At 39.5% G+C, this 15098-nt stretch overlaps 3 protein-coding genes across 5 annotated transcripts; 1 reads left to right on the top strand and 2 right to left on the bottom strand.

Annotated features, from left to right (window-relative positions):
* Positions 1–395: 395 nt before the first annotated feature.
* BuGZ (Bub3 interacting GLEBS and Zinc finger domain protein) lies at positions 396–10567 on the bottom strand. The gene is made up of 7 exons (XM_064690680.1): positions 10390–10567; positions 9864–10171; positions 9339–9621; positions 8774–9275; positions 7512–7997; positions 3640–3769; positions 396–3113 (listed from the first exon to the last, which is right to left on the bottom strand). Exons 1-7 carry the CDS (start codon positions 10428–10430, stop codon positions 2986–2988), a joined length of 1878 nt encoding a protein of 625 aa, XP_064546750.1. The 5' UTR covers positions 10431–10567; the 3' UTR covers positions 396–2985.
* A 287-nt stretch (positions 10568–10854) lies between these two features.
* On the top strand, positions 10855–11490 carry LSm7 (U6 snRNA-associated Sm-like protein LSm7). Its single transcript, XM_064690684.1, has 2 exons — positions 10855–10990; positions 11050–11490. Exons 1-2 carry the CDS (start codon positions 10976–10978, stop codon positions 11365–11367), a joined length of 333 nt encoding a protein of 110 aa, XP_064546754.1. The 5' UTR covers positions 10855–10975; the 3' UTR covers positions 11368–11490.
* Positions 11491–11494: 4 nt separating this feature from the next.
* Positions 11495–15045, bottom strand: ChLD3 (Chitin and LDLR binding deacetylase 3). 3 transcript variants are annotated; one of them, XM_064690681.1, is made up of 4 exons: positions 14925–15045; positions 12422–13172; positions 11834–12362; positions 11495–11773 (listed from the first exon to the last, which is right to left on the bottom strand). In XM_064690681.1, exons 1-4 carry the CDS (start codon positions 15001–15003, stop codon positions 11495–11497), a joined length of 1638 nt encoding a protein of 545 aa, XP_064546751.1. In that variant the 5' UTR covers positions 15004–15045. The 3 variants fall into 3 exon arrangements, with proteins under 3 accessions (XP_064546751.1, XP_064546753.1, XP_064546752.1); XM_064690683.1 differs by lacking the exon at positions 14925–15045 and adding an exon at positions 13454–13582 and having other exon boundaries at positions 12422–13397; XM_064690682.1 differs by lacking the exon at positions 14925–15045 and adding an exon at positions 13235–13514.
* Positions 15046–15098: the final 53 nt, after the last annotated feature.

Here is a 15098-nt window from a genome sequence, read left to right on the forward strand (position 1 = left end):
ATATATATAAATATCTTATAAGCCAGACAAAGATTTTCTTACGAAAGCCTCGTTAACCAATCGAAGGAAATATCATTAAATAGTCCGATCTAAATAAAAATGTCCTCATCGAAATATTAAAAAAAGAGAAAAAACGAGCGCCAAATTTTGATCGATTTTTCCCAAACAATTGGAACTATGCAAAATTTTATAAATAACTATCAGATATAGACGGACATAGCTATATAGTAGCGGCTATTAACATCGAAAAAGTATATATATTTGTATGTGCCTATGCTATTTTTGATGATCAATCTCTGCAAGAGTATAATAATAAACTAGTTCAGCTAAATAAACAAAGTATGACCGTCACCAATAAATCAAAATAAGAATAATAGAATGAATAGATTTGGGTATTATGAAAAATCCATTAACAATGTTTACTAAGAAAACAGTTACAAAACGCGGCCATCAAAAATATATTTACAGTTGCGTTCACAATTAGAGATACGATAGTTCTTGTCAAGTACTTAACTAGTAGTTATGAGTATGTGCATGTGTGTGTGTGTGTGTGTGTGTGTGTAAGTAGCCACCAATCAATTACCGACTTCTGTCTGTCCCGCATTGAGGTACACTCGTCTGAAGCACGCCGTTCTAACATCGCATAACACCACCAGCCCCACTGGATCAGGGGAAGGGGCGGGGCATCGGAAAGCGATGCGGCGAAAATGCCAGACCCGAGAGTCCAACATCAATTTTGCGCTAAACTGGCCAAACAAACGGTACAAAACCATCAAAAGTGGCAGTTTTTTCACTTGTCATTGCTTACGCTTATGCTATATAGTTACAGTTACATATATATAGATATATAGGTATACGATATAGGATAGTATGAGTTACAAATACAAGTTAGTGTATATGGTAGTTTGGTAGTTAGGGGCGGTTGGGGGCGGTGCTTGCTAAAATTTGACTAGCCTAGGCTAACACTGGGAAAGAGTATTCTGTTCAGACCGATTCTGAAAACATGCCAGAACTCAATTTATATATGTAAATATATATAGTGTACTATACCCTTCGATTTTCAAGCTACAATACAAAAACAATGAATTGAGTGAACAACTTAGCAGCTAAATATCTAATTATACGTAGTTATATATTTGGACTTGAGTAATAGCCACTATTATAATAAAGCCTCAGCCTGATTGTGTTAAACTTTTGTTGCCTAGGAAGCTAAAGTTATGGAGTCTGTGAACCAATGGAAGAGCACTACATTAACGAAGGAACTAACTATGGATTGCTAGTTATATAGATCGAAACAAATAGTAAACTATAATGTATAATGTACTTACTAACAATGTGCGGTATTTAACTGGAAACGTTGAAAGAACTATTTTAATAACTATTGATTTTTGAATGGATTTTGATTTTGATTAGTACGATACCATAACCAAGACAAATTATTTAGGATATTATGTATAAATGAATAATAAAAGAAAATGATGTAGATACCTGATTGTGGGCTGCGCGCATCGCATTGATGCTGACCAAAACGAAACAACGTGTGTTCAAAACGAAAAACAAATACTTTTTTTTTCTTGTTGAATAAAAATTTGTACATAACTTACGAGTAGTTTTGTCAGCGGCTAACGAGTACGAGTAACGAGTAACGGATAACGGGTAACGATTAACGAGTGGATGAAAGACGACAGTTTTTTTTATCTTTTGGTTTTTGTGTCACAGGTCGGAGGGGAAAAGGGGCACATAAATGCAGTTATGGGTTACATATATTCATATTGTATAACAGTGTGTATAACAGTTGTGGAGCATCGCACATTGGACAATTAACTAAAAAAAAAGCTACGCACAGACAATACAAATTCGCACACAATATTACAATATATGTATTGATATAATGTATTTAAATAATTGCCCGATTCTTACCCGGGGGGGGAGCGTACGCTTTCGTTTCTATCTGAGAATAAAGACATGGCAAAAAGGAGAGAGAGAGTGAGTGAGCGAGTATAACAACGTGTACATACGTGTTTTCTTTTGTTTTAGGCTATAAATTAGACGGGGCGTACGAATGCTTGAGCCCCAGAGCTCTAAATGTAACTAAAAAAATATTTATATAGAAAAAATAATGAAAAGAATGTAAACAAAAATACATTATTTATGGTATTATATTAGTAAATAAAGTATTATGTAAATTGCTGGTATTGTACAAATACAGTTACAAATATAACTAGAGAGATACAGAGAGAGAGAGAGAGAGAGAGTTATATGAGCGAAAGAGAGTAAGAACTACAGCAAGAGTACAGCAAAGGGAACCGCGTGCCAGCAAAGAGAGCGCCAGATGAGAAGCGATGCGATGCAATGCGATTCACTTCGCACACGTACACAGCGTAGTGTTGTTTAATTGTTACAGTGTTGATTAGTGTTTTGACAAATATGAAGTATGTTGTTATGCAAGAAGGCAGAGAGTGCACATACCAGTTAACCAATTGATGTTAAAAAAAATATATGGTAGAAAAGTTAAGAATTTGGTCAATTACGAAAAGCAATGTTTGGGTGCATCAACTAGGAGATATTCGTACATATATAAAGTATTACTACGCATATATTGCTGTTAGTGTATCTGTGTGTATGTGTGTGTGTGTGGGTGCAACCTGTGACTGTGTGACGTGTGTGTACGTATTGAGTGTGTCTCAAAACTGTTATACATTTAAAAAAGAGCTTTGGAATTGCGTAGCTTGAGTATGAAAACTTGCTTGCAGTTGTTGTGATTGCTTTTTCTTTGCACTAGATGTTGTTGTTGTAGTTTTTGTTAATCTGCAGCGGCCACGCCTCTCAATCATGGAACAGCAACGGCAGCGGCAAACCCACCAGCGATGCCTGCGCATGAGCCTGCGGATGCAGCGCCGGCAATCCAGCCCGCTGAAAACGCACATGCTGTGGATGCGTCTGCGTTGGCGCCTGCAAGAGTCCGGGCGCAGCAGCGGGCAGGCATCATCTATATCGCGGCTGCATCATCTGCAACATATTCGGATGTCCGGGCAGCATGACGCCCATGCCCGGCATAGGCATCGCGCCAGCAGGCAAGCCAGGATATCCGATCGCCTGCATGGGCAGCAAACCTGCAAGTAAGATCATTTAATTCGAGTTTCTTTTCAGACATATATATAAATATATACATGTGTTTCTACTTGCGGGTGTAGCCGGCTTTGCATGGGCAACTTTTTCCCTCGAACTCAGACATCACATTTCCACCCATTTCTCACAAAGGGGAAACAAAAATAAAAATAATGGAGCATCCCCCTAAAAGTTTAAACCCATCTTCCACCCCAGGATGGCAATAAGGAAATGTGTGACAAGTCTTTAATAAACTTTTATAAGGATGTTGGGAAAGAGTCTTAAGCCGCATGGAAAGATTCATACAAAGTTGGTGGCGGTGGAATTGAACACGAATTTGAACTTGACGAAACCTGAAGATTCACCTTCTCAGACTTTGACCATCATTTTCATTTGGATAGATCTTCAGAAGATCTTCAAAATAATGTTCACAGATCTTTACGGCTGTGCGTTCATCACCCATCAGTTAGTCAGTAAGTCAATCAATCAGTCAGCCTGTCAGTTACCAACAGATTGATGGAGTGTACTCACCTGCTGGCATGCCGGGCATCGGACCAGGACGCAGCATGTTACCACCTATCAGGGCGCCGTGAGGTCCAATGGCTACAGTTCCGGGTCGCAGCATTGGCTGCATTAGCTGCATATGACCAGGCAATTGCATCTGCAGATTGTGGACCAGATGGGCGTTGCGTAAAGATACAGAAGAGCATGGAAGAGAGGTAGAATTAAAGTGTTTTAGTTGCATTCTGATGGACGTGTTGGGTGTGTATATCGAAGCCATTGTACACAAAATTAGCTAAGTTGTTATTAATTATGGATTTTTTTTTTGTTTTGTTTTGATTTTCTTGTTGGTATTTGGAGTATATTAATAATAAGTTGGTTTTTGCGTACTTATTCTTTAAATGAATAAAATAGATGTGTGTTCTGTTGTGTGTTGTTGTTGTTGTTGTTGTTGTTGTCGAAACTTTTGCATCGCATTACAATGTTACAATGAGATATATATATATATATATATAGAGAGAGAGAGAGAGACAGATAAAGAGAGCAACTTTTCTCCTTTTTATATTGTTTGTGGCAAACAATTTGCTTTTGTTTTTTAATTAGAAAACTATCATAAAAAATAAATATAAATAAATACATATTTGAAAATAAATATAGATATTATGATAGAAAATTAAATTGTTGGTTAAAAAAGAAACGTACTTACAATTCGGAAACTGAACTGACGACGATGAGTAGGTATGGGGGAGGGCAGGCCGATCGTTACGTTACGATCTCGACCTTAAAAAACACTTTGGCAAAACAATTCATGAGAGAGTTTCTCTCGCGCGCCGTTCATTTCGCAAATGATTTTTGAACAATATTATGTTTATAGTACAGATAAAAAGCAAATTAAAAGACAAATTATAATAATAATAGTTGGATTTTGGATACATACATATTTGTCTTGCGTTAAGAGATTTCAACAAAAAAAAAAACCAAATCTGTTACTAACCAGGCAGGCAACGTTTGTCGAGTTCAACTTCCAATACTTTAAATCGTTGTTTATAGTTAGGTATAGTTTTTGTTTTATACTTAGCTATGATATGGTGGGCGTGGTCGCCACGAGGCGTAATATAGGTATAACTGTGTAATACTGTTAGTAATGTTTATGGAATAGAGCTGAAGAACCAACGTTTGGATAATCAATTTTAATACTTAACTAATTTATAATCCAAAATAATTTTAAAAAAATTGATACATAAAAAAATGTATTCGACAGCGAGTTCTTTAACGAAATTTTGATTTGTAATAAAAATTATGAGCACCACCAAAAATGGTTTAACAATTTAATAAGCTTAATGTATAATAAAAGTATTGATCTCAGGTTTAAAATATATATTATTCAAACAGTGGGTACCCCTAATTAAAACGCTTTAAGGGCGAGTGCACAAAATTAAAAAAAAAAGCACCTATAAAAAAGGATACGACTAATTTGTAAATGAACTATATAATTTTAAAAATAAATGTAAAAAATAATAAAAATGTATTAAAAATAAATAAGAATAATCTGGTATTTAAAATGTATCTCGTTTTTCAGCTCTATTCCAGGACAGTTAGAAAGATGCGAGCAAACAAGGGCATTTTTTTCGATTTACAGTAAAAATGAATCTAATATTTCGGAAATATACCAAAATCGCATTGTACTGCAACATTGTGTAGTATAAAAAGCGCAGATGGTACCAGCTCTAGGTGTATTTTGTAAAGTGTACAATTTCTGGATAGAACAACTAAAAGTGTTAGTTTTGATGAGATATATATATTCATATATATATATATATATATATATATGGTATGTATAGCGAGATAGAGAGAAGGAGGATGTACGAGCACAGAGGAGTCTGTTGCGCTTAGAGGTATAACATAGATGATGAAAAAATGTGTGTAATAATTTGTGTAGGATACGAAGGTATGGAAATACATTGTACAATTTACAGATAAAAAACATTTAGATTAAATAGATTTGTTGTGTGTGAGTGTGTGTATGTTCTGTGTGTGTGTGTTTTTAAATAGATATCAATACATTTAAATATATTATATATTTAATGCTGTGTGTAGTATTTTTTTTTTTTTTGTGTGGATATGAATTAATCAATCAACCAACCAATCAATCAATCAATCAATTAACCAACCAACGCAGCAACCATTACGACAAGTTCAAAGTAATTTTAATAGAATTAATTATACAAAATGTACTTACATGGCTTGCATAGTTAATAACTCTCAACATTACGTTACGTGACGTTAACGCTTACGTTGACGTTTAACGTTAATGTGCTTGCAAGGCAGTACGTACTATGGAACTTTCATTTGCATTACCATTATCACTATAGATATCATAGTCGATGGGGAACATTTTGGTTGGAGTGGTTAGGTGGGTAAATGTTTGTAATGTGGGGTATGTAAGTATGCTTATGTTGTTGGGGGGTGGATGGATGGGTGTTCTTTTTTTTATTTTTTATTGGAAGGAACTTGCTTAGACTACTACGAGTAATACTTGCATAGTAAGTACAGTAATGTACGAGTACGATTACGAGTATTGTATACATATCATATTATAATGGAATTTTGGCATTTACTTATCTTTCGTAATTCGCATTTGGGGCTACTTTTTTGTTTGTTTGTTTTATTTTTTTTTTAATGAAAAGTGAAGTGTACAAAAATACATACTGTAGTATAGAACTGTTTGTCGGCCCTGCAACTGGCATTTTGTTTATCAACACTCAACTGTACTGCACTGCAATTGTAATGTTAACTTTAATTTTGTTACTGCAACATTAGATTCTTTTCAAATTGATATATGTATAGATTTTTTTTGTTTACTTAGAATATTGTCACTATTAGAATAGATGGTCACTGTGCTAGAGCTCGACTAAGTTTTTAATGTGCGAAGGAAATAGGGGCTTAGGTGGAATACTTAAGAGGTAGATGTTAGGAACAGTTTATGCAGCCCCGAATACCCTAAGCGGGTTGTATACGAGCAGAAGTTGATAGATCCAGGAAAAGAAATTTTGTCAATGTCATCAAATCTAATGACATTAAAGAGATCTCCAAAAAATTAGGGAAAAGTAAATGAAAAAGCAAACAGATGTAGAATTCGACTTAATAGATAGTTCGAGATAATATATCATTTTGCATGATAATAAAAATTACTATAGTAAGAATTGCATTAAGATAGAAAGTATTGAAAATATAAATGTTTACTTGTACAATACTAAAACCCAAGAAAGGAATTATTAGAGTTGTAGTAAATATGTTAATTAATTTCAATTTAAATTTAAAGACAAAATATAGGGAAAATATAATCTCCATTATAGAAAATGTACAAGAATATAAAAGAAAGAGGTTTACCACAGATTATCACATTTGAGAAACATTTTTTTAGAGAATAATTGTTTTTAAATAATAAAGAGATTTATGTAAACTGTAATTGGAGTTATCTTTAGAGGCAAATATTTGTCTCGCAAACAGTTTTATAACTATAACAATTGTCGATCAATTCTCATTCGTATACAACCTTTGTTTAAAGTTCAGATTTTAATGACTCATCTATATCTGCGCTTTAAATTAAATGAATTGCAAATGAGCTGTGACAATGATGAGGATGAGCTCTACACTGCAGGGTCAAAAAAATAGTAGAAATCGATACTAGCCGCTACAGTTAAAGTGGCCAGACCCAAACATTCTGAATGGTTGGGTACAATAGTTGTCACCGTTATAGAGAACGAGTTAAAAGTAGTTATTTTTTTGTTTCTTTGAGAAAATTGAGAGATACAGCATTCAAGGATTTTAGTCAAATTGGAAAAGATGTCGTTGTTGGCAGCGAGCGCTGTACAGAGCGCTGGCCACAGTTTAACACTTACCATGCCCAGCCCCGCGGCAGCGGCAGCAGCCGCCGCTGCAGCTGCGCCAGGATTTCCGGATTGACGCACCGCCTGCAGTTGTTGCAGCATGACAGCACGATTGAGATCTTCCAGTTGTTTGACCTGTTGCTGTTGTTGTTGGGCCGCCGCTTGTTGTTGTTGCTGCTGCTGGTGTTGCTGTTGTTGCTGGTGTTGCTGTTGTTGCTGGTGTTGCTGTTGTTGCTGTTGATGATGCTGTTGCTGTGCCTGCTGTTGCTGATGTTGTTGTTGCTGCTGCTGCTGCTGCTGCTGTTGTTGTTGTTGCTGCTGCTGCTGCGCCTGAGCCTGAGCCTGCTGGTGCTGCTGCACAGCAACGGCTTGAGCCACCTGAGCCGCCTGCACCTGGGCCTGCATGTGGTGGGCGTGCGCGTGCGCGGCCTGTACCTGTGCCACCTGCGCAGCCTGTGCGTGCGCGTGCGCCTGTGCCACGGCCACCAGGGCGGCGGTCTGTAAATAAATTTGGGAAGTATTTTGTTTTAAACCAAGCAGAAACTTAAGATTCTCGCTAGGCATTCTGAACTGTGATCACAGTTCAGATATATGTATATATCTTTGCAAATTCGAAATGCGCGCTCGCCGCTGCAATATTTTTTTTTAGTTTTATTTTGTTTTTTTTTTGTTGCTGTTCTTAAAATCTTAAATTGACTTAACTTGGTGTTAAAATTGAAAGCCGCCGTTCAGTTTTGTTGCCATTAATTTGTATGTTTAATTAAAAAATTGTACAGACATATATCATACTATATGCTAAATTGTTAATCTGGTTTTTATGTTGTTTTCTTTTTCTTTTCTTTTCTTTTCTTTTTTTTTTTTTGTATAACTCTTTCCGTGTTCCATTGTCGGCCGTTTTCTGTGGTCGTGCACGCATTCTTCGAAATTGCAAAAATAATTGAACCAAAAGTCGCTTCATATGCGATAATAAGAAAAATAAAACTATATAATGTCCAGCGTATAGTTGCGTGGATTTATAATTGGAATTGTTAAAATGCACAACGCGTCAAACACGACACAGTCTCAGCAAATTTTGTAGATCTGCATCTGAATTGTAATGCATATATATATATATATATAAATGTATATATATGTATATTAAATGTTGCAAGTGTTTCGCAATGTCTGTGTGTCTGTGTGTTTTTGTCTTTTGTACAAGTCCATGTCGGTGTCTGTGCGTCTGCGTCTGCTCATTTATATTGACTATGGTTTCTATAACTATGATAAGAACTCACTTCCTGTGCCTTGGAGATGGCCGTGCTGACAGCGATTGCGTTTGCGGCGGCAGAGCTGCCCGTTGGCGATATGCCGGACAGTGAAGGCGGTGGCGGCGTTGAAGGCATTGATGAGGCAGCGCTGCCTCCGCTTCCACCACCGATGCCACCAATGCCAACAATACCAGCAACACCACTACCGTTGTTATTCATGGTTGGACTGCTGTTTTTGGGCGCTGAAGCGGCTGCAACCAATCCGGCAGCTACACGCGCCTGATACTTGGGCTGTCGTGCGCGCAACTCCTCCAGGCTGGCATCCTCCGCCGGATGCATTATCTTTGTGCTAACTGCGGCTACAACGCTGCCATTGCCGCCGCTGCCACCACTACTGCTCGAATTGGCCGCATTTGGCGGGCGTCCCTGATTGTGTAGATCGGGTGCAAGCGCGGGCGCAGCGTTTGACGCCGCACCACCGCCTACACCAGCACTATTGGTGGTAGGTGGAGCACTTATGGTGGCGTTACTGCAAAAACATAATACATAATACATTATGGCCGCACAAACAACGTATTTATTTAAGCCCAACCTGTATGCCGGAAACGTGGGTTTCTGCTGGGCCATGGCAGCGGCATGTTGCTGCTGCTGTTGTTGCTGATGATGATGCACGGCTGCTGCGGCAGCTGCCGCTGAGGTGGTTGCCATTGCTGCTGAGAACATGGGTCGCGGTGGCATCATGTGCGGCATCATTGGCATCGGGTATGGAGGCAATGGCGGCATATGCTGCATCATGCCCATGCCATACTGACCCAACATATGTGGCGGCATCATATTGGGTGGCATCATCATGGGCGGCGGCACAGACATGGGATCTGCAAGGAAGATGATGATATGAGACACTTAAAACAAACGGCAGGAGTCTTGTAGCTGAATGAATTGGACTGATTTAAAATATGTTTGGAAGCTACAATTCAAATGTATGTATTTAAAGCAAGGCTGCAAACAATGCACGAACCGCAATTGCAATTTGTAGTTTCAGACGATATCTTTTTTTTTTACTTTATGGTTTGCAGCCAGTGATTTAAATAATTTGTTGCACAATTTTGGTGCTCACATTCAACTTTCTTCTTGGCAGCCGGTTCATCATCATCCGAGTCGGATTTGCCGCCATTCTTTTGACGCTCATGATCACGCAAATCCTCCGCTGGAATGCCGTCCATGCCAAATATCTCAATTTCAATGTTGGAGCGATTTGGCAGCGAGTTTGGCACCTTATCCACGGTTTCCTTATGCACCTGCATGCAATGTATGGAGAGGCCCGGACCGGTATACAGCTTCTTGTGGCATATATGACACTTGAAGTGTTTCGCCTTCTGATGCTGCACGAGAATTTTCTCATCGTCAAACTCGCGATTGCAGTACCTAAGTTAGTTAGTTATATGGGTTAAGGAAAGAACAAGATTTTTTTTGTAGTTTTTCGGCGTTACCGACTCCCACAACAACACTCGTCATTATATAAATGCATAAGTATGTGTGTGTGCGTGAGTAGATACAAATTTTTTTTAGCGAGGCTCGCAGCGCACACGTAAAGGCGAAACGAGAACTGTAAAATTTTCATTTGATTTATTTAAAAAGGATACCAGCACCAGGGTTTGGAGGCCTTCTTCTTTTTACGACCCATTATATGAACTTAGCTTTAAACACTTGAATAAGAAAAGTCGCTCGGTTTAATACTAATAAATTACGACTTTTTTGTACAAAAAACTATTCTCAAGCGTCGTGTCGGTATCGGTATCGTGAGAAAACAAAATGGAGTGTGCCCTAGAGATGAAATGCTTACGATGTCATTAATATAATACGTCATCGATAGTTGCTGTCACAGTCGATTAATTTAATTTTTCGACTAGGTGTACTGAGTGCAACAGCATATGCATTTGGCTTTTAATCTCTATACATTTATTTCAAAAATAATATAATATTACACCAAATAAAAATTAATATATTTAATTTTTTATTTAAAATTCGAATTTATCGATGTATCGCTGGACGGCCCTCTGATGCTAGTATTTTTTTAATTCCGATAAAACAATCAAAAAAATACTGATGGACTATCATTGCAAAGTATCGATTGCCGACACTTAATGTGGCTACGCTGTAACGCTGCCTATCGATATCGATAAATAAACATTGTGCTGGTTTGTGAAACCGGCAAACGATTAAGATAAAATGGCTGATAAAAAGGTAAAAAAGTAATTAAACAATTATATAGATAATATATTTAGTTGCTTATCGCTTCCTAGACAGGTGGCAACAACGATGGAAAGGAGAAGCGCCGCAAGGAGTCTATTCTGGATCTATCCAAATATCTGGAGAAGCAAATACGCGTCAAATTCGCTGGTGGTCGCGAGGCGTCCGGCATACTAAAAGGTTACGATGCCCTCCTAAATCTGGTGCTAGACAACACCGTGGAGTATTTGCGTGATTCGGACGAGCCCTACAAACTGACCGAAGACTCAACACGCAGTCTCGGTCTTGTTGTATGCCGCGGCACAGCGCTAGTGCTCATCTGTCCGCAGGACGGCGTCGAAAGCATAGCCAATCCCTTTATCACGCAGTAAAAGGATATGCTGGCTAGGCTTAGGCTAAGGAAAGTTCGCGTACAAAGGTTTATAAAAATACGTTTTGCAAACATTTAAATTAATGAAAAATATGAAACATAAATACAATTTAAAACTAAACAATTGGCTATTCTAGACCAAATTCGTTGCGTATCCAGGGATACTGTGCCGGGCACTCCATGCACGTATAAAAATAGCGATCCTCCTGAAGCACGCGACTGCGCACCTTGCAAACGTTGGGCATCTGGCAGACCTGCTCGTGTGGCTCCAGCTGTTTGGGCTGGCAGTGCCAGGGCTCGAATTGATGCAGCTGATTGCTGGGCGTGGGCTTGCGCATCCATTGTATGGCCTGCTGATTGGTCACAAAGTACACATCCGGCAACTTTTGCATGTCATCTAAAAATTTCTGCAAGAGACGGCCTTAATCACACAAATTTTCAAGACAAGAACTGAGTTTGATGCTCACCAGAAAGGCATTCAAATAGTCAATTTTCTTGAACCACGTGGAGTGAAAATATAATCCAAATGGGGCACGATTGCTTAGATAATGACGCTTAAAATTGTACGTGAGCATGCGATACACATCCTCGCCAGTTAGATGCGGCGGACAGCTGTCGACCATGCCGCATGTGTATTCGCCAGCGCCCGCCTCCAGCTGATTCATAACGATCTCCCAAATGCCCGGATAACTGCGCGTCGGACAATTCTGATTGGCACCCAGGCAGCTGTGCGGCATCTTAAAGTCCAGCGTATACGGCCACAGTGGTGGATTCGAGTGCGGCGCCACCATGGACGCATCATAGACAAAACCAAACTCCTTCATCATGAGAAACTGACGATTCCAGCCGACGCGCAGGAAAGGTGCACGCATGCCCCGCAACTCCTCCATGCGCACATTGGCAAATTTGTTAATGATATTCGCCTGGCCGACCATCTCATCAAACCAATCCTCAATGGTGGCATTTTTGGACCACCAAAGCTCTGGACCGCGATGACTGCAAAGAGAAAGAAATTCAATTGTAGCTGAGATTTTTTAATTAGCTCCAAGACTTACGTCACCGAATGGACCGCAATCTCGTGTCCATCGTTCCAGAGTTTCTGCACATACTGGTAATTCGTATACGGATGCGAGACATAGAAAGTGCTCCGGATGGGACAACCGTTCGGATTGCGTCGATTTGCCGTAAACAGCACTTTGGAGAACAGCTCCCAGTTGTCATGGTTGATGGCATCATCGAAGGTCAGCAATATCATCTGTGGCACAGTCTGCGCCTGCAGATTACCCGGTATTTGGGTGCCATCCTTGGAACAGAAGCAATGCGGCAGCTGACATTTGCGCGGATCACAGGCACCAGCCGCATTCGGATCATGCTCCACATCGCACCAGCCCTCATCGGAGCCATCCGGACAGTCGACGGAGCCATCACAAAAGTATTCTTGCGGCAGACAGGTGCCATCCGCACAGCCCAGCTGTGTCTCATCCGCACAGTCGGCCATCTCGAGCAGCGGCTTGGGCGCCGGCGTCTCAGCGCTAATATCACAATTATCCACATTCGCCTTAAAGTCACAAATCTGTCGCACCACATCGAACAGCAGACCCTCGGAGCACTTGAACTCAAACACCTCGCCGTCCAGGCACAAAAAATACTTGGCACACTCGCTGTTCGTCCAAATCTTGTGCACCGGCCGATTGGGATTGCGATAGAAGCGTGCATCGTGCATGCAGACAGCGCTTGAGCTGGAGCGTCTATGTCGACTGTGATTGCCTCCGGCACCCGCTTCCCGCTCCGGTTCGTTGGCATTGTCTGCAAAGCAGGTCGTGTGTGAGATAGCTTCATATCTAATTACCGCCAAAACTAATTAATACGTTGACCCAAAAAAGAAAAAACGAGCTGCTCACGTCCACATTTGGCAGGGGGGTTTGGCCATTGCTGCAATAATCTTGGCTAGCGCCTAGATCACGCAGCCCATATCAGCCCGGCGAGGGGCTACAATGGAGTGCTGAGTTTATGTACGGCAAGAGCTAGGTCCTAAGTTTGTAGCAGCGGATGAAAGATATATTATGTGTAAATACAGGGCTACGCACATAATAATTGTGAGAGAAAGAATAATTCAAATGTCGTTTTGCAAACTGTAATGTTAAGTAACAATATGTGTTTGTTTAAAAGTTTATAGCCGTCAGTAGGATATATATATCCAAATATTTACTGAATCTTTATGTGACGAAAAAGCAACAAGATTTTTCATTGGCGTCTATCAAAAACGACAATCTACAAAAAGTCTTTGACTTGCTCACGAATTTATTTGTATATTAACTGATATAAATTTATAATTAAATTGTAATTATATTCTCTTTAGTTTTCGAAACAAGGCATACCTGACGTGACACACGTTACGTGACAAATTTTGACTTCAAAAATTTACACGCGATTTGGTTGTATAATTTTAGACATAAAATAATATCCATATGAACGGTAACCAACCCAATGCTCTCTACAAACTCAAAAAGGACGGAATCTTCTCGCACGAATTTCCCTATTTGAAACTATTTCTCGTACAATGAATATTCGTACAGCCAACAAAATTAAAGTTATAAGTAAAGCGCAAAAAACCCCAAGTAAAAGGCAACTTTATAATGTTTTGTAAAAGTCTTGAGACATCCGCTTGAATGAATTCAGATTTTGCTAGAAGAAACTCACTTTTGTGGAAAGACTGGAAGTGTGAAGTGTCCACTCACGAGAGTTTTCACTGTAAAGGAAAACACTACATTAAAAAAGCAAAGGCGATGCAATAAATCAAATTACATTTTGCAATTTTTTTTTTAAACTTACAAATTAGATTAATTACTAAAAATTTGATTACAAAATCTGCTGATCTTATTTCCAAGCTAACCTGGAGCTTATAGATGTAATCTATTGCAATAATATTTTTCTTGGAAATAGTTTGTTTTTAATATGCAAATCTTCGAGGTGCCAAGTGGGGGGCTTTTAATAGATGCTTGGCTACGCCCCTGTGTCCGAGCCAATTTTGGTGGCAGCAAGTCAATTGCGTTTGCAACACTCACACACACACACAAATAAACACACGCACAGTTGATTTGGCGGCATAGCTGGAGCAGATCGTAACTCAAGCGATTGGGCAAGCGACGCGTGTGTGTAAAATGCAAGATGCGATCTCAAGATTTTGTATGTGTGTGTGTGTGTGCGGATTGCGTGTATAGAAATCAGTGTTTGTGTTTGTGTGTGTGTGTGCGAAGTGGCAGCTGCAGCATTTAGAAAGTAACAGTTAAAGCATTTTTTTGTTTGTTGCCAAAGCTTGGTTAAACGGGGGGTCAGGAAAATTTTCAGCAACTGTCATTTGGGGTTCAATGCACAGGCGACGGCCCCCAGTTGATTATGTAACAAACAGATCAACAACTTTCACACCCAAAGCGCGCGCATGCGCCTGCGCATGCCAAAGACAACAACAACAGCAAAACGCACCCAATCAAAATCAGGTAGTAAATTTGGTGTCAAACAAAAGAGCGAAAGAGAGAGAGAGAGAGCGGGAAAAATTACCAATGCTTGTAGCATGCGACGACATAATCACGAAGATGACCACAAAACCAACAACAATAAGTGCCATCGATTTTTGCATAGCTGTTAATGTGCAGCGCCCATAACGGTTTCGTTTGTGAGCGTCGACCTTGACTGTGAAACCCGTTCGGTTATTTGAATTTCCCTGCGGGCGCA

The sequence above is a fragment of the Drosophila montana genome, unplaced genomic scaffold (assembly GCF_035044405.1).
Source record: "Drosophila montana isolate Dmon_TW-CO22-7 unplaced genomic scaffold, ASM3504440v1 contig_3281_1, whole genome shotgun sequence".
NCBI classification, from domain to species: Eukaryota; Metazoa; Arthropoda; class Insecta; order Diptera; family Drosophilidae; genus Drosophila; species Drosophila montana.